This window comes from Dipodomys spectabilis, unplaced genomic scaffold (assembly GCF_019054845.1).
Source record: "Dipodomys spectabilis isolate Male_0828 unplaced genomic scaffold, ASM1905484v1 ptg000235l, whole genome shotgun sequence".
Lineage (NCBI taxonomy): Eukaryota > Metazoa > Chordata > Mammalia > Rodentia > Heteromyidae > Dipodomys > Dipodomys spectabilis.
This window is the reverse complement of record NW_024870912.1, coordinates 1,854,607-1,874,387: the sequence shown is the minus strand read 5'-3', so window position 1 is coordinate 1,874,387 and position 19,781 is coordinate 1,854,607. Positions and strand designations below refer to the sequence as shown.

The window sequence follows — 19,781 nt, the reverse complement described above, 5'->3', positions numbered from 1 at the left end:
GGTGACAGTGGCTGAGCTACTGGTATCAGTGGAGAGTCCAGAAGACAAGAAGGGGCCAGAATGAACCTGGGATGCCCAGACAGCCAGCTGACAAAATGACAATTAAATGAACTGAGAATTATGGAACCAGATATATTGTATGTGCATTCGTTAAAAAAAAAAAATCAATGGAAGGAGCCCGGTACTGGTGGCTCATGCCTCTAATCCTAGCTACTCAAGAGGCTGAAACCTGAGAATCAAAGTTTGAAGCCAAACTGGGCAGAAAAATCCATGAGACTCTTATCTTCAATTAACCAGCAGAAAGCCAAAAGTGGAGGTATGGATCAAGAGCCCGAGGCCCAGAATTTAATGAAGCCCCAGCACAGGCAATCTTACAGGGAGAAAAAGTCAATGGAAGATTGCAAATGAGAGTTTAACCCAAGTAAAACTAAGTTTATAGTTTCCTGTTGCCTTTTCTTTTCCCCAAAGCCTTCCCTCATGATCATCTCTGCTACATGTTCAAAATGTTGTGTAGAGCTCAGAGATCTGGGTACATGAATGAATTATTATAATTAGGTGGCTTTTGTCCTTCAGTCCTCTGCAGGATGGAGGTAATGTCTCACAATGGCAGAAATAATGCAATCTGAAAGGGCCTGTGAAATGGGAAGGAAAACAACTCCACAAGGGCCTAGGGGACCTCTGTTTCTCCAAAACTACACATGCGATTTGAAAAGCCCCAGATGATAGCATATTAGGAAGGGAGTAAAGGACTTCATTGGAAACAGATGGATCTCTTTGATTTCCTCTAATGGGTAGAGATAAAACAAAGAAAACCATCGAATGATACATAAAACAGTTCAAAAAACTGAAGAAAATTAGTTTGGAAGGCAGCCTTTAAATCATAAAACATAAATTTTGTTAGTCATCAACATAAGAAAAAAGTAGGCTATATTCCAAGACCTATTTGTCTTGGAATCTAGAAGGAGTCTAGAAAGGATTCTTTTTTTTTTTTTTCCACCTCAAATCCCTCAAATAAGTTTGAAATGTGCAAGTAATGGTCATAACTTGTGCAGAAATTTGAAACTATTAATGACTTAGTCCACCAAAAGTCATAACATCAGTGCTTTGATGTTCCTGTTTATATAATCCAGCGAACAGAAAACTGCATTGGTGGCTATGACCTTTGTCAGCCAGCTTTGGAGACTCATCTTTGAACAAAACACCAGATTATTATCAGGATTCAAGAAATCTGGACGTTCAGGGCCAGAAAGGCTTTAGAAAAACAGCTAGACCTCCTGAGTGAGTTCTCCTTTGCAGTGATTCCCCTAAAAGGAAACATTCCAGAGTGAGACATAAAACTTTCCTTTTATTATGACTTGTTTCCTGATCTTATGGGTCTGAGCAGAAATAACCAGGTGGAAGGGGGTGGGTCCTCAACACTCAGCTCATAATTCAGAGTCATTATTTGCTGAAAAGGTGACTTGGGTCACCTTTTAAATAGGCAGGTGCAAAGTTAGTTTTAGCACACATTTCCCCCCTCTCCATCCATTCCTCCCATCTCCTTAGTCAATACACCATTCATTATCCACACTTATATAACTGCACTTGTAAATTTTGGTCTTTATTGTTCTTTTTTGAAAAGTATACGCTCCAGCTTTAAGTACAAATCCTTTCTGTATACATTGAGAATAACCTTGGGACTGGATCTTTGGATCTTCCAGTGTGGGTTTTGTACACTCCGAAACAGCAAAACTCAGAATCCAACACCCACCACCAAAATATCTGTCTGGATACTTAATTTCACCCAGATCTTGCTTCATCTGCTCTTCCCTTCGTTCCTATCTTCCCAAATCCTGACCACCTAATTTCAATAGATAATTGAAATCGGTCTTACTTTTTTTTTAATACTCCGTGGGGAAATTCCACTTGGAAATTCTTTTCCGTGTCATCTTTATATTTGAGAGCTAGGAAACAGAATCTCTCTCTCTCTCTCTCTCTCTCTCTCTCTCTCTCTCTCTCTCTCTCTCTCTCTCTCTCTCTCTCTCTCTCTCTCTCTCTTCTCTCCAAATGACGTAGGGAGTTTGGACATCCTCCCTACCCGCACCTCCTCTCTTTGATACTAACCCTGATCCTAGAGAATTAGAGTTCTCCTTTTAATTCTAGCTCTTTACCGCACTGGGTAGGAATGAGTGGGACTGCCCAAGGAAGAGCAAATTCGAATCACCGCAGCTGTCGGTCTGGGTAGATTGAGGGACGGGGGAGGGGAAGCCGCGGTGATCCCCAAATCACAAAGCTGCGCGGGGCTGGAGCGCGGCGGCCTCAGACCAAGGCTGGCAAAAGTGAGCGTGGCAGCGCGCGCAGCTCGGCGGGGGCCCGAGTTCTCCGGGGACAACTTACTGTGCTCGCTGGGCGTCCACACCACAAACTCCCAAGTGGGAGTGGGAAACATCCCGGGGGGAGGGGGGGTCTTGTCCTAGAGTTGAGGCAGGAAAGCAGAGTGGAGGGGGCGGAGGAGAGGGAGGGGCGCAGGAGGAGAGGGAGAAACAGAGACACTCACTACCCCTGGCGCGCAGGAAAGCGCCCCTAGGGCACAGATCAGGGGACTCCCCAGAGAGGGGAAGGCCTTTTCTTTGGAGCTTCTTTGCTCCACTGCTCAGACAAGTAGTTGAGAAGAAAAGAACAAAGCTGACCGCGAAGATAAGCGCCCGGCACCTGACCTGCGCTGCACCTGCACCCGCGCGCGCCCGCTGCCACCCCCCTTCACATCCCTGTTTGGGGAGACGCGGGGCTTGGGAAGGGACTGGCCGACGGGGGAGGAAGTAGACGGGGTGGGGGTGGAGGGACAGCGTGGCGGGGGAGGGGAAAGAGGGAGGAGGAGGCTGGGGGTGCGGGCCGGAGGGCGGGTGCGCTCCTAAGAACAGAGTCGGGGCCGGGTACCGATTGCCATCCTGCCGCAATTTCCCTGTGTCATGGCTCCGGTCTCTTAGCAACAGCTGCTCGCTAGTCCGGCCGCCCCAAGCAGCCGCCGCGGGCTCAACTCCACCCGGCGGAGCCCGGCGCGCCGCAGCCACACACAAAAGAGGCTCGAGGCCGGGGATCATCGGGGAGCGCGCGGCCACCCGGGGGCCGGCGAGGAGCGCGGCGGGAGGAGCCGCCGGGGAGGAGCTGGAGGAGGAGCGCCGGAGGGGGAGAAGGACTCCGGGGCGGCATGCAGGATGCCGAGGACCTGACACTTCTTGGAAACTCTTGGAAATGGCTCCCGCCACAGCGCTCGAGGGGGCTGCGAGCCGGGGGTGGACGATCGCCCCCGCTGGGCAGCTGAGCCGCGCTCGCGTGCAGGGCCCCGAGGCGCTGTCCCTGCGCCCTGCCGTCGGCTCGGGCTGAAAAGTTTCTCCATGCTTCCTTTGTGTCGCCCGAGCGCCCGTTCACCAGCCCGGAGCTGCTCCGGTCTCCCAGGGTAAGTGAGGGGACCTTGTTTGCTTCTGTCGTGCTGCCATTTTGAACAATTCTGTCACCCTCCAGCCCCCTGAGAGCCCCTCCCCAGCCCTTCTGCTTCGAAGTCCCCGAACCCCAGGGCGAGATGCTCTCCTGGGGCGGTCCACCCGGGGCCGCGCTGCCCAGGAGAGCGAGTTGGGAATGGTCCTCCGTGGGCTCCCGCCGCCCTTCTCCGCGGGCGGCCTCGCAGCTGCGGCACTCATGTGACTTCAGCTAGGGGGAACAGACCCGAGCCAGGAGCCAGGGGCGCGCCGCCCTGCCGATGAGGGGCTGGGGTCGAGGACCCCAGCTGGGAAGCCAGGGGCGCGGGGGCGGGAGGGGGCACAGTATGGCGCATGCAGCCCCAGACTCTGAGCCCCTAGGCGCCAAGTGGGGCTCCATCCATCACGAGCCGAGAACTTGACTCTCTCTCCCGAGCAGTTGTATTTTTAGACATCCCTCCTTGGCTTCCCCATCCCCCACTCCTTAATCACAGGAAGACCCAGCACCTTGGCTGGCAGGCAAGCAGGCAGGCAGTGGCCAGGGAGGCCCACCTCTGCTGCGAAGTTTCCTTGCTTTCCAGAGGTCTAAAGGAAAGGCTCAACGGTGGGTCTTTCCGTGGTGGTGCCCGACCTTTGTTTGAGAAGATCTCAAGCCAGATGGTGACTGGTTGAAAAGGAGTTCGGCTTTCAACAGAGCTGAAGGAATAATAAAACAGGGAGCTAATTACTAGCTATTAAACTAATTTTAAAGAGATTGTTGAAATCCATTCCAACCTCCCTTATGTTCTGGAAGAGCCAAAGTTGCCTTTCGGAGGAGGAATACAAGTGGGTGCTACCCTCCCCTAGGCGTCCGGCACTCTGGTGCACCTTGCTGATGCCCAAGGAAACCCAAGACCTTCTTCTCAGGGAGATCCTCCCTGTACATGCAAGGTGGATTTGCCTCTAAAATGTCTGGTTCTTAAATCCTCGCGTAAATAACACAGATTTTCAGATTGTTGAAGATGCTGGAATCTAGGGTTCACATACAACAGCGGTTCTCTATGTTTCAGTAATAATCTACATAATCAATGTGATTTTTAGGAGGTTAGGATAGACAGTAAGTCCGTCTTCTCCCCTCCCTCCCCTCCAGTGTATTTGCCCTTACAGCTGTAGCTCCTTTAAAAAAAATGTAAAGATTTAGAGATACAGTCTCTCCATTAACCTCTCCCTAACCTACCTAGTGGTTCTCTTTTTATGGAGCCCCAACTAAGTTCCAAAGGGACACTGATTTGCTTGTAAAGAGCTCATTACCATTTACTTGCCCACATGGAGAAAGATCCTGCTTATATCCTACTTATATTCTGCTTATATTATAACATGAAAAGAACCAAGGGCCAAAGCTTTGCACCCAAGCACCAATTAAAAACAAAATTCTACCTAAGTAACCCCACATTTTCAAAGGGTAATTTATTCCAAAACATGACTTTTCTCAGAAAGGATAAAATACCAACTGGCCTGTAAGTAATACCTACATCTCTTTCCGATTCATGCATACCCTTAATTTTAGCATTTCTATTACAGAAGGGAACACACCCAGTGGAACAGAAAATGTTTTACTCTGAAGATCCAGCAGGACTGGAATTTTAAGGAGCTAACAGCAACTACAAATAGGCATGTGAATTTACCTATCCAGGCTGTATTACAAACCACCTAATAAACTTCCCAAGGAGAATCCATTGATGGTTGCCACCACCCTTTCCCTAAAACCACCTCAGAAGTAAAGGAGGAGACATCAGCTTTTGCTGGGGGAGATGTCATCCTGGAAACCATCCTTCTTGCAGCCTGCTTTACTCACTTTTATTGCCTACTTATTTGAATACTGAGATTTCATGGGGGTGCTGCTGGCTCATTAATGAGGGACCAGAAAACTATTATTGCAGACTGGGCCTTTTTTTTTTTAAGATTATAATTTCCCCACATGATAGATCTATCTCTTGGAGATGCCAGGAGACTTCTCAAATTCCCCGAGGGAAGCACAAGATACCTTTAAGGGAGCTCCAATGTGGGAGGAGCGAAGGCCAGAAGGAAGAGCTCAGTTACATAACAGTTACCTAAAACTAAATATTCCACCCCAAGAAGCTGTCCAGATGTTGCAGTGGAAATGTGAAGGCTGAGAGTCTTTAGTTAGCTGGAGGAACCAGAATAGATGAGAGACAACTTTGTGAAGGGATTTTTTTTTTTTTGTAGCCAGAATGTTGACATATTTCTGGCGTTTTCTTAGCAATGAACTCTGATCAATTATCTGAGGTAAATAAGACATCTTCCTGACAGTATACATGGCCTTTCATTTTCCCTAGCGAAATGAATTCCTTTTATCTTGATACAATAATAACTTTCAGGACTGTTAGTGACTCTTCTCTCCACTTTGTCAGATGTGACTCCTTAGAGACCTGACTCCCCATGGCCTCTCCATGGGTCAAAGGGAAAGAAAAGCTCTTGCCAGAAAACTTCTCCACTACGACTTCCATTTCCTAAACCCTGAGTTTTTACTAATAATCAGAGCTCCACTGGCTGCCAGCCAGGAGGGTTTGAAATGAACAATGTTAGCCAGTGTGGCCTGTGGGAGAGGGGAAGGGCAAAAAGGCTTCTCTCACAATGTTTCATCTCCACAGACCAGTTATTGAAACATTTCCTTCTCTTGATCCCTAACTCAGCCCTCCCTGGTCTCTGTACAAGGCCCTTGGGCTGGCTGGCCCCGGGGTGAGGCAGGGACACACACGGAGTGGGAACTGGGAATCTGGTAATAGTGGCATGTGGGGTGTTGCTGCAGCCCTCTGATTGTCTCCTCTGCTTTGTAGCAGGAGGAGGTGACTGAGCAAGCTGGTGGTCAGCTGGCGTCCCCCCAGAACAAGCCTCAGCCTCCACCCCTGTCCTGGGGGCCAACCCTGCTCCTCTCCTCCAGGTCGCCATGATCGCCACAGGCGGCCTGCTGAGGATTTCCGCCCGGAAGCAGGACCCCCTCCGGCCCCCCAGCCAGGTCCCCAAGCGCAAGAGGAAAGCCAAGAGGAGACGCAAGAACGACGTGGTGGTGGTGAAGGGCAAACTGAAGCTGTGCTCCATCTCCGGGCTCATCGCACTCTGCGGGATCCTCGTGCTGCTGGTGGGCATCGCCATGGCGGTGGTGGGCTATTGGCCCAAGGCCAACGGGGCCCAGAGGGAGGGCGCCAAACAGCAGCCGCCCCCTGTGGGCAGCGGCCTGCGCGTCCAGACAGCGGCTAGTAACGGCAGCACCCCGTCCAAGGGTCACCCGGGGACCCCAGAGGGTGTCAACTCCAGTTCCACGGGTGTATCCCAGAGCACCCCTCCGGCGCGCTCGGCCGCCTCTTCCTCCTCTTCCTCGTCCCCCGCCACGTCCGTGGGCTTCTTCTTCCGCATCTTCTCGGGTTATCTGCATTCGGACAAGCTCAAGGTCTTCGGGCCGCTCATCATGGGCATCGGCATCTTCCTCTTCATCTGCGCCAACGCCGTGCTCCACGAAAACCGGGACAAGAAGACGAAGGTCATCAACTTGCGGGACCTCTACTCCACCGTCATCGACGTGCACAGCCTCCGCGCCAAAGACCTGGCGGCCGCCGCGGCCGCGGCCGCCGCCGCCGCCTCCTCCTCGTCCTCGGCGCCGGCCTCGGCCACCCCCGGGGCGGCGCCGCTCAATGGCTTCCTCAGCTACGTGCAGTCTCGGGGGCTGGAGCTGAAGCCTGGCAGCTGCGCGGGCTCCGGGGACGCCTTCGGGGCGGCAGCGCTGCTGGCCCGGGGCTCCTGGCCCCACCCCGGGGCGGTAGGCGGCGGCAGCAGCGGAGCCCGGGGCACGGCGTCCCCCCCAGACCTAGACTCGTCCCCCGGCTGCCCGCGGGAGCCCCCGAGCCTGGCCGAGGCCGTCTACAGCATCTACCGGGAGCGCTCCTGCTTGGCCAGCCGTCGCCGGACCGCGATCGCCGCGGTGGCTGCGGCCTCCGCCACCCGCACCAAAGCCGCCAGCGGCAGCAGCAGCCCGGCGCCCGGCAGCCCGCCCGAGAGCTGGGGGCGCCAAAGCACCGCCAGCTCCCTGGTGGGCTCCTCGCTGAGCGCCCTGGCGCTGGCGCCCTTCCAGGGGGACCGCGACGGGGACGCGCAAGGGGCGAGCTGCAGCTGGCATCGGCCGCCCGGGGAACGCGGATCCCGGGAGATCCCGCAGGGCGAGCTGGACCTGAGCTTGACCGAGCTCCGAGGCGCCGAGGGCGGCGCGCGCTGGGCGGCGGGCGAGCTGGGGGAGCCCGCGGAGGGCGCGGCGCCGGGGCGCACCGCCAGGGGGCAGGGCGGACGCCTGCCCAGGACCGGCGGGAAGGCGACCTGGCGGCGGCGCAGCACCAGCGGGCTCCCGGACTACCGAGCGCCGCCCTCGCCGGAGCCCCCACCCTCCTCCAGCCGGGCGGCCCGGGACTCCAGTCCTCCTCCGGATAAGGCCGCCGGCCCCGCGTCCCCCCTACCCTCGGAGGACTCGCCCCGCGCCCGGCTGGACTCGCGGAGCTCGAGGTCGGAGGAGCTGTCCTGCGGCCGCAATAAGGGCTACACCCCGCTGCGGGAGGCCGACACCTCGGTGGAGTCGGTGGTGGAAGCCGCAGTCAGTAATAGACCGGACGGTGTGGCTACCCCCTCGTCCGGCCCCGAGCAGAGCCCCTCGGAGGGTCCCAGCCAAGAGTCACCCGAGGCCCAGCAACCTCAGGGCGGGCAGAGGCAGTTTACAAACAAGGAGAAACTCTTCCTGGTTTCCAGGTCTCCTGCCGAAGGGGTGGAAGACCGGGAACTGGAGAACAGCACTGGCGTGTAGGGGAAGGAGAGAGAAGATGGCAGGAAACCATTCCAGTCAGTCTCTGACGACTGATCTGAGGAAACCATTCAATAGCCAAAGAGCTGAAGAATGTGATGCTTGAATTGTGCCCACAAGATTCCTGTAGATAACTCCAAGCAAATTTTTTTAAAGCAAACTAGTCTTTTTTTTTTTTTTAATGTCCGATGGTGATTGTATGTTCCATGAAAACCAATTGTATTAAAAGGTCAGCAATCTAGTTCATTAGATCAAATTCTCTTAATTTTCTTAGAATGAAAGAATAATAATATATTTTTGACAGTAACTGTGCACTTTACCCCAGTTTCTTTTGATCCCTAATTTCCCTAACTCTCCCCTTCCCCCCTCCCCCAGCCCCAAGCCCCTTGTAACTCTGGCCCTGGTTTTGTCCCTAGCTGCTTGTGAGTGACAAGCTTTTTTTTTTCCTTTTCCTTGTTTTTTAATCTCCCTCCCTTTGAGGGGCAGAGAAGGGTTTGTCTCAATTCCTTTGGAAAAGTGCTACAAGTAAAGTCAAAGCCAAAAGCATGAGGAATTGAGGAAAGAGGGCTTTCCTTGCCTTCATCCCAACTGCTCATGCAACTGTCCAAAGGCCTCTTTATTTTTTTGTAATATTTGCATTTTGCTACCAAGAGTGTGTTGTAGAGACTGGAGGGGCCAGGAACTGGACAGATGGTTCTATTCCTAAGTTCATAATATCAAGTACACCATGCTTTATTGAGTATTATCACACTTGTATTGGAAAAATAGCATTACTATATATATTTTTTGTAATAAAAGAAGTTTCCAAACAGTTAAATATAACATCTCCTCATTTTGCCTGGGAATGAATGTTTCCAAAACACTGTGGTCATGTCACAAATTGGCGAATCTGAGATGTTTTGCTGTGACATTGGTTCTATGACTTTAGTGGCCTCTCCCCCGAAGTAGGAGCACATCCATCAATTTGCAGGAGATTTTTAACTTCAAAGTGTAGCATAGTACTTAAGATCTAGGAATTTCTTTTTTAGATACATTTAAATATGAAGTAAGTGGTACCTTTGCTGTGGCCTGGGAATCCTGAGAATGGTTTTGCTTTCTCTTGGCCAGTGAGTAGTGCTTCACGCAGCTTAGACCATCCTCACAGATTAAAATATGGATTTTTCCAGTGGGAAAAATGTGGTCCTGTTGATGTCCAGGAGGGAAGTAGCCAGTCCTGCAGGAAAAGCCCAGAGGCAGGACTGAGTGGCCCCCGTCCCTGGAACTCGCTAACTATGAAGAGTTTATCATGTCACAGAGAATGAGTTTCCCCAGAACTGATCTGTAAAGTGGAGATAACAAAGTATCCTTCTTGTAGCTGGGAGAGGAATGGAACAGAGAATGGAATGGGAAACAAAGCTGTTTTTTGAATCTGGTAGGTTAATCTAGTTCATTGGTCCATTCTGTGCATGCAGCAAGTATGTCTATTGAAATTCTTTACTGGTATTGCCATTGTAATATGATGTCTGAATGCTTGCTGCAAAAGAATGGGCCTTCCTTCACTGAAATGTGGACCATCCACTCACTACCAACACAACCTCAGACAAATCACTTAATCCCTCTGGGCTTCTGGTGGATGATGTAATCTCTGTTATCTCTTTTAGCTTGACAAGCTTTACTTGTTCAGGGTATTGCTTCTATCCTGCATCCAATCATATCCTATTTGTACACATAACTTAGCAAAGAGTAAACGTACTTCATAAACTTCCCTTGCTGTCATAAACTTCCCTTGGTGTCTTAAATTTCTAACATTCCCTGACTGGTTGTGTTGTAATAACACACTTTAAGACTCAGGATTGATTTACGAAGTGCTTCCATGGTGTAAAATGAATTTACACTAATAAGAGTATCAATCAAGATCTCCAGGTAGCATTAAAAGCTCTCAATGGTGTTATCATACTGCACAAAACAAGAGTCAAATTTCCCTATATTTCCCTTTTCATTGCCTTAAATGTTGAAATAATTTCTATAATGAAAGACTGTGCTATTTAAGAGGAAAAAATGGTCCTGATGTTCTATAATACTGTCCCCCAAAATGTACTTTCATGATATTTAGAAAAGTCATTATCTCTTAGCTTATCAAAAGAGGGATGGGTGCAATAATATAAATTTTCTTTACAAACTTAAAAAAAAAAATCTGCCTGAACAACTGATTATTCTTAGTGATACTGCTACCTAGTTATAGTAACATACCCCGTGTTGTTCAGTTTCATGCTGTGTCTATATTAACCATTGGACAACTTAGATTTTCTTTTCTCAAGATGACACCAAGGGTGAGCTCAATTATTTGCCTCCCAATGTTGGGAGAAGTCAGAGCTTTCCTCAGGCAACAAGGGAACTGAGTGCAGTTGAGATTGTAGTAATTTGTTATTCATAAGGAGGAGCAGAAGTCTTCTGCAATAGTTCATGCTATTTACTTTAGGTTTAGTTCTGTTCTACCAGCTTCATAATATCATCTCAATTAACCCACACAAAGATCAATTGAAGTAGTTCTATTATTATCCCCACTTTATTGAGAAAGATACTGAGGAATGCACCACTTGCCCTGGGCACACAGCAAGGGCAGAGAAAAGGGTGGCGCCAGGATTTGCACAGCACTGTGAAGATTATCTGGACAGGGTTTCAGAGGCTGAGCGGAAATGGATAACACCAGAACACTTTCTACCTCTTTAGCATCTGTAGTCCAGATCCCTTTCCAAAGACATCCACAGAGACAGACAGAGAAATGTTTAGGATCACAGTTGGAGATAAAGTTGATGTTTTAGGCTTTGGATTGGCCAAAATGGATCTCTTACTAAGATACTTTGCAGGGGCTTGGGTACCTAGTCAATTGGAGTATTTAAAGGGACCTCATGGATTATGGATCCTGGGACTACCCCCACCTTTTAGAAACAGGGTTGGTATGACGTAGAAAGATGGACCAATTTGTTCAGGGGCAAAGAGCAGTGGCAAGGAAGAGTAGGCAGATATAATTACGATAACAGTCAAGAGATTTTTTTTTTTCTCTCTGTCTCTCTTGAATTTCTAAGAAGTCCTAGCTGTGTGACTATAGGCAAACCACTTAGCCTTTCGGTATTCAGTTCTCCCTTCCATACAGCAGGATTAACAGTGGTGTATACATCACAAAAGTGAAGATTAAGTGAATCAATAAAATGCTCTTATTAGACTTGACACATAATGTTAGTAGCTTTAATAGGTATTTTTTTTCAAGTAGGAAAAACTTAAATGGACTTTCTTTTTTTGTGTGCAGTCTTGGGGAATTGGACTCAGGGTCTTCTGCTCTTGTTTAGCTTTTTTTTTTTTTTTTGGTTAAGACTGGTGCTCTACCTTGAGCCACTCCTCCACTTTCAGCATTTTGCTGGTTTATCAGAGAGTCTGATGGATTTGTCCAGATCCTCAATTCTCAGGCTCCTGAGTAACCAGTATTACAAGTGTGAACCATCAGCACTTGGTTGGATTTACTTTTTGCTAACAGAATAAATTTAGTCTTAAAAACCTACTATATAAGACACCGTAGTAGAATGGTTCCAACTGTCACTTAAAAGGGTGAAACAACATTGCAGGGGTTCTACATCTATTAAATAGAAATAAGTAATAAGTAGCATTTGACTCAGGAATAACCATTCAAATAAGCTCTAAATAAACACATGTACTTAAAGGATTTAGAACAATTCCTGGCACACAAAAACGTTCAGTGAATGTTAACGCTCTTAATAAGGCAAAATTGAGAAAAGTAATTAGTAGTCTAAATTTGCTAAGGGACAATCATAACTTTACAGTACTGAAAAGTTTTAATAACTTAGGTATGTCAGCAAAAATAGGACTTAAAGACCGAGGACAAGTTCAGATATCTGAGCCTTGCCAGAATACAGAACCAACAAAAACTAGATAAATGTTTTTATGGTATATGATCACGATGATATTTAATGTGAACAAGAGCCCAAATGTGCTTAATTATTTTTTCCCATTTGATTGAAGCTGTTCTCATCAGAAAGGCCACCAGGTACCTGAGATCTCAGTTCTTGTGTATCATATAAAGTCCCATAGTACAGATCAGAAGTTCTATTGAGTTATGAAGTTGTCTAGACAAAGTACTTTCTATGCTGTTTCTCTTCCAACATTGTGTGTTTCTTATAAAGAGGCAGTTGTGATTGATTGGAGACATTGGTTATGGAGCTAGAGGACATGATGGAAAAAAGCCTCCCCCCCCACATAAAATGAGTAAAAACTAAGCATTTTGATTAGCAGAATAATTTTACACACATTAAAAAATATTTCATAGTCATGTAATTAATAAGTAAGATCTTGTATTGAAACTTGCAGTTTAAGGTGGTGATATCCTTCATTCTTACCAAATAAAGAATAAGAATGATATTTATGGATTTTTGATAGATATGAGTAATCTTTTACTTTTTCTAGGGCAAGGCTAAATATCACAGGAATAAAATTTAGATATTTAGAGTATGCTTTTGAATGACTAACTCAAAATTATTCTAAGACTTTTTTTTTCCTTTCTAGGGAAATCACCTCTGGGGTTTTCTACAAGAAAGGAATGAGTTTCATTAAGTGGATATTGAAGTTATATTTTTTTCTACTAAGCAACCACAACTCGAGGAGTCCATCCCCAGTCCACAGCGATCTGCTCCTCTCCAGACTGGTTGACACCTCCTTATTGGCTCTGTGCCCGCTGTCTGATGTTTATTTAAAAAAAAAAAAAAGCATTGAGTCCATGGGCCTTGAGCCACACTAGTGGTTCTGTGTGGGCTGCTCTAGCCTTTACCCAGCAGCAAAGGTCCTGGAGACCATCCACCATCTGATAATATATTAAGTGGGTTCTGCTCTTAGCCCTTTAATGATGCCAGCTGAGATACAGCCCTGCTTGCCATCAACAGAACATTTGGTTAATGCAGCACCAAGGTAACCTCAAATCACTGGAAAAGCTTGCACTGAGAATGTCATAAAGATGTGCCTCTGTCCATAATCTGTACTATGGTCCCACCTGTGATAAGTCCCAGAAAGGGCATGGAAACTGGCTCTCAAGAGCAAGGAAGAAGCCAGGGGTCAGGCCCAAAGGTGGCAGAGAAAGATATTCAGGCTAGTGTCTCTACATATACTTGTACCTCATTAAAGAGCACTTGCTTATAGATAGTTCAGTATGAAGACAAGAGTTTTACAAAGGAAAAAAGGTACAGTAGCTTTTGTTTCTTAAGAAATATCCTTTCAGAGGCTGAGAAGGTGGCTCAGTGGTAGAGTGTTTGCCTTGCATGCATGAGGCCCTGGGTTCGTTTCCTCAGCACCACAAAAGCAAAAAAAGCCGGAACTGTGCTATGGCTCAAGTGGTAGAGTGCTAGCCTTGAGCTGAAGAGCTGAGGGACAGCACCCAGGCCCAGAGTTCAGGCCCCACCACCGACAAACAAAAAAAGAAAAAAAGAAAAAGTAAAAAGGAAATATCCTTTCAGCAAATGCATGGCTAGAAGTTAACTTGTACATTTTTCAATATACAAGAAATTGACCATAACATTATATTATTGACATGAACCCAGTTGGTAGTAGCAAATACTGAACACCTGATAATGTTTGAAATAATTCCTCTTAAGTTGAGAAAGTCAGTTATCTTTGAACTATGCCTATGCTTTCAACAAATCAAAATCTAAAGATAGTGATGACTCATCAGGGTATTATGTCAATTGAGGCAATAAACTAGTTTCATGTAGGCCTAGTGTCATTCCTTTGCCTTGTTGGCATAATGACACTATTACTTAATTTTGTAGAGATATAACTTAAAGAAAATATCACATCTGTAAGCAGCTGTAGCCCACACTGCTGACCTTTTGTTAAAATACACAAATTGTCCTCAGATCATTTCAAGATCTATTCTATGCTGCTTATGTATGGTGACTCGTGTAAGTATGTGATTAATTAGGGTCAGAGGATAGAATGATCTGTAAGCCCCACCCCCCACTTCTGACCACATTTACCTGCAGAGGTTCATTTTGAGACAGTCACATTAACCAGAAATTTCCATGTACTGTAACCCTTGCAAGAGAGTCATGTGGGCCTTCCATCTAAGCCCTGAGAAGGGAAGAAAAGGTCAGCCATGTATAGAAAAATGGAAAATAGAATCAGCAGATGGGGAGGAAAGAAAATCACCATAAGCAATAGCAGAGGCAAAACAAGTGTAATACCCTAGATTTTCATAGAATGGCTTACCTGTGCTTTTTCCCCAGTATTTCCAGAAGAATAGACCCAAGTGTTCATTTTGAGGGGAAAACTTCAAAATTGTACATCTCTTTACCTATAGATATAGGTCAGTAGCAAAAGCATATTCCCACTGTTGCATTCATTGCATATGTACTATTTGCAACAGACTTGATTAGCAGGACTCCTTAACTGAGCAGTGTCAGTACCTAGACCAAGCAAGCGCTATTCCTACAGGATTGTCTTTATGAACAAGGACAGTTTTTGTTCAATTATATATTGCTTTAAAATTGCCATTTATTTTACCATTTGAAATTCTGGAAATCATTTTCCAAGATGTATAAACAATAAGATAAAACTGGGTGAAGAATTGATCAATTGACAGGGTTTGGGGTGGTTAGAAACACTGTGTTTGTCCAGGTACTGTGAAGATTGGAGGTGCATAAACTTGGGGACTCCTCTATCAGACTGCAGGTCATTTTTTTTCTGACTCTAGACATGAAAACTGAATGTATTTCTACATATTGCTACATCAATTTACAGCATCGTTTATATCAGAGCAAAAATAATCTATTTTTGTTAATAGCAAGACTCCATTTCTATTGTATTCATGTAAGTTATAGAGGAGTGTTCTTCATAAACTGGAAACTAATGCCTTTGGGTTTTAGAATACTAGTCACATGAGGATAGTCACCCCAAACATGTTTGGTCAGAATGATATGGTATAAATGCAATAGATGTAAGTCAAATAAAGTTACCTTCCCATTCAAATATTCTATTAAAGTAAAAAAATGAATTATATTTTTTTTGAATTTTCCATATCAATACTTGATTTTTTCAAAATCAATTTAGTGCACAGTCAAGGCAAAAATATAAACTATGCTTACTGTTTATTCCAACCCATGAATGTGAGACTTCTGCAAAAATAACTTTCCATTTCCAGATAAGATTCAATAGATGTTATCAACTGAAGTTTTACAATCAGCGCTCCTAATGAATCTTGCATAGCGATACTTGCTGATAAGAGATTTCAAATTCAGAAATCCTGGTAAAGTGTTGAAGTTAATTTGGCAAGGTACATGGTGTCAGGAAGCAAAGGGAATCTTGACAAAGAGTAAAGAACATTCACAAAATTAATTTGGTGACCTAAATGCTAATCCTTTGGCTTATGTAAGCACACAACTCCATGTGTTTGTAGCACTAGATACTACTGGAATGCAAGCTTATTTGGTTGTACAGTTTCTTTCATTTGTATTCCTGGTTTCATTTCAGCGTCATGCCTGTAAACATTTCTTGATCTGTGAGCCATTATCTAGATTACTACTCTAGAAAAAAATGAATGTATTAAAATTATGATCATAATAATAAACTTAAATGTAATTTGGGCATATATCTAGTAGTTCAGCAACAGTTTGCTTCTCAATTTTTGTATTTTCTCCCATGGAGAATACATTGATTGACATCTTCTTGAAATAAATGCTCCAAAAAGTCAAGACACAATCAGTATGCATGTTTGCAACCTCTTCATTCTCCAAATCCCAAGGGTGCTGGACAGTGGACACTTCCCTCTCTCTGTACTTATATTCTGATTACATCAGAGATACGGTGGTGAATGCTTTCCACCACTCCTTTTATTATTACATGAATGAAAAGGAAATTTAATGATGATTTAACTGCCTAAAAATGCCAACTTAATTGAGTCAAAGGCAATTCAACATAACACATACAAATAAATAGAATAGAGCATCTGGCTAGTATGAATCACCTTCAGCAGAAGTATCATATCATAGTAAAAATAAATACAATGATATGAAAAGGATAAAAACACTTCAGGCCTGATTAGTGCCATGAAGAAAAATAATCTAATTTGATGTGTGGCAACGCTTGATGCAACATAGTTTTAGAAACTAATCTAACGATTGTATAAATATGACGTGCCTGACAAATGTTAATTAAACTGGTTTACGTGATGGTTGAGATGTATAATTGTTTAGCTATGTTCCCATAATCATTTGGAAGAAAATTAGAAATTACAGTTCTAAAAAGCTGTTTGAGAGGAAAAGCCCTGGAGTTGAGGGTTGAATGAAATGCTTTTTCTAGAGTCTGAAAACCGTGAGAACCAGGAAGTGTGCCATGCTGCCTCACTTTCTGGTTTCATTCACACAGCAGAGGAAGAGCAACTTCAACCACAATGAAAGATCTTTATCCTTAATGCTTCCCCATTGCCCAGAGCCTTCCAGCAAAACTAATTCATGGGCCAAAGACAGAAATAAGATACTAAGTTGGGCTTCAGAATAGGCTATCCAGTCATTGTAACTTTTGCTTCATAACTATGCCTAAGTGGTCAATTTTGAGAGGATGAACCACAACATCTATTAAAAATCCAGAGCATTATTACTTTTTAATCATCATGTCAAAAACTTGATGAATGTCTGAGATTGATTTCCAAGTCCTAGACTGGAATTGTAGATTTGGGAATCAGGGTATTGAAATAAAAATTAGGATTGATGATAGTACTAGTGGAAGAAAACTGGATATTGAGTTGCAAAAGTTAGGGACTAAAGATGGTCATAACTTGTGTGTGTGTGTGTGTATGTGTGTGTGTGTGTGTGTGTATGCCTCATGCCCCTATAATGAGCTGCTAAACATGAGGCAAGTCATCTTTGCAACTTTGTTTACCTTTAAGGTTTGTAAAGAAAAAAAAAACAAATACTTTAGAGAATAAGTCACACAGGATAGTGCAGAAAACTTTAAGTAGATAACAAGAATGACAAGATTTGTGACAAATAGCAACCTGAAGAAATCAGTAAATTCCCAAACATCATTTCAGTGTCAGAATTTTATCATAGGTCAGGCTTATGAATGGACTTCATTGTAGTTGCTCTACTCAAGCAGATACAGGAGACTTAATGACAAATTCCCCAGTCAATTTTTATATTATATTTTGGTTGTCATATCAAATGGTTTATATTTTCATTATACCTTCTACTATCAATATGGCCATAAATGGAAACTCAAGTGTTTTTGCACCCTTGGCCTAATCATGAGGACTTGATGAGACTTGAAAAAAAGAAAAACCTGAGAGTGAAGTGAGCCAAACAAATGTGAATTTTATAGGCATTGGAACTGATTTCAGACTAAATTTGCATAATTTAATTAAAACAAAACAGGAATAATTTATGCACCTAAGCTATGAGGTTGACTATGCAGATTTATTATTTTTTAAAACTTGGACTGTAATTAGAAAATTCAGAGATGGTCAAATCATTTTCAAGAAGCTTAGATTCCTTCTGATACCAGTTGGGGATGATTATAAGGAAAGATTTACTTTGGAGAGTGTGCAAAGAATCTTCTTGTAAGCAGTCATTTGTAGAGGTGCTGTAAACTTGAAGTGAATTAAATTTTTCTCTCAATTAGTTTTCGTGGAACTCATCTGTGAATTTCTCCTTGAATTTCAAAGCAGAATCTAAAAGACTCTTGCTTACAAAATAAGCAAACCACAGTGATAGCAATACAAATTTATCTTATTGTAACATACCTAGGGAAATTCATTTAAATAGTATCATTAGGTTCCACTTAGTTATGGTTTTCTGTAGGCCATAATAAAGGATTCAAGAACTGGGGATAATTGGCATCAAAGTGGTGAGAATTTTATTACTGGTAAAGAAAAAAATCAGTTTCTTGAGGTTAGAAATGATTTATCCTTTTTTTTTTTTTTTTTTTTATCATTGTTGAATACCTGTATCGATCATGGTCCGATATGTCTTTAGCTGGGTGCTCCTATGATAAGGTATAATGTACAATTCAAAGCCATTTTAAGTTGAGGAGTATTTTAAATATGCCCAAATCCCAATTTTTCAGACTGCGGTGTGTGAAATTGCTTTCTTATGCTTTTTTAAAAAAAAATCCCTAGTTTGGTATCTTCACCTTGTTTTAGTGTTTGCTCTAAAACCTTAGATTTCCCAGCTTTTCACACCCCCTGCTGGCCAGCAGGTGTATGCACTCCTTAACATAAAAATAAATGCCACATTTCAATATACTGTGTACTTTTGCTATATAAAAAAAATGAACGCTCACCCTCTCTACCCTGTTATCTCTGAGAAAATGCGATTCAATAATGAAAGGTTTCTTTCTGTCACCATTATTACCATCAATAACATTTGTTCACTATGCCTTCTTTCTGAATTATTTTGTGTAGATAGGGTTTCATCCTGGAAATGTGAACAGCTATCATTTTAAGACTCACTACCAGTTTCTGTTTGTAAAAAATACTAATGCTTGCATTATCTCCTAATGTAGTGTCTCTTATTTGTCAATATTTTCATCAAAGATTTATCATAAACCTTCTAATTATCACAAATTGGGCTTAACAATGAAGGCAGTGAAATAATACACATCCTGACCTTGAAATAAACATCATACCTTCGTGGAGGACACTGATATGTAAAAAAAATGTTTGTTAAATTTCTTTTTTACTAGCAAATACTTTGGGTTTCACTGTGACTTTCCAAACATGTAGACAACATATTATCATTCTCCCCTTCATAAAACAATGCCAACAGTTATTATTGTTCTATTTTTATATATTATTTAAGATACTTTGACCACATTTACCTTCACTCATCCTCTTTCTGTCCACCTTAGATATCTAACCTTCCAGAGTCTTATTTCCTTTCCCTGTCATTCAGTTTTTTTGGGGGGGAGGTCCTATCGTGGGGCCGGAACTCTGGGCCTGGGCGCTGTCCCTCAGCTCTTCAGCTCAAGGCTAGTGCTCTACACTTGAGCCACAGCGCCACTTCTGGCTTTTTTCTTTTTGTTTATGTGGTGCTGAGGAATCGAACCCAGGGCCTCATGCATGCAAGGCAAGCGCTCTACCACTGGGCCACCTTCCAGCCTGCCCTCCCATTCATTTTTGTAGTGTGTGTTAACTGAGCCACATTGCCTCACCATGACATTTCACAGTGTGTACATTACATTTTAATAAGAATGATCTCTATTGTTCTTTTCTTCCCAATTTTCCTTGTTTAACAGCTTTGAAATTTCTTCATACATGTGAATCATGCCATTTTCATACATGTGAACATTATTCACATTTCAAATTCTCTTTTGTTGTGTTCCCTTCCCCTAGTCTCCTAACACTCCTATAGTTGTGATTGGATTCTATGCATACATACATACATATGGGTGAATGTACATTTGCATGTATATGATGTATTTGCATATGATAAAGTAGTGAATCTGTGTTGTTTGAT

At 44.2% G+C, this 19,781-nt stretch overlaps 1 protein-coding gene across 1 annotated transcript; it reads left to right on the top strand.

Annotated features, from left to right (window-relative positions):
* Nucleotides 1–6,231: 6,231 nt before the first annotated feature.
* Nucleotides 6,232–12,968, top strand: Tmem200c (transmembrane protein 200C). Its single transcript, XM_042699190.1, has 2 exons — nucleotides 6,232–8,524; nucleotides 12,850–12,968. Exon 1 carries the CDS (start codon nucleotides 6,403–6,405, stop codon nucleotides 8,296–8,298), a length of 1,896 nt encoding a protein of 631 aa, XP_042555124.1. The 5' UTR covers nucleotides 6,232–6,402; the 3' UTR covers nucleotides 8,299–8,524; nucleotides 12,850–12,968.
* The last annotated feature ends 6,813 nt before the right edge of the window (nucleotides 12,969–19,781 follow it).

What these genes read in the sequence shown, in the direction of transcription:
- Tmem200c (XM_042699190.1), top strand. Translation starts at nt 6,403, where the DNA reads ATGATCGCCACAGGCGGCCTGCTGAGGATTTCCGCCCGGAAGCAGGAC.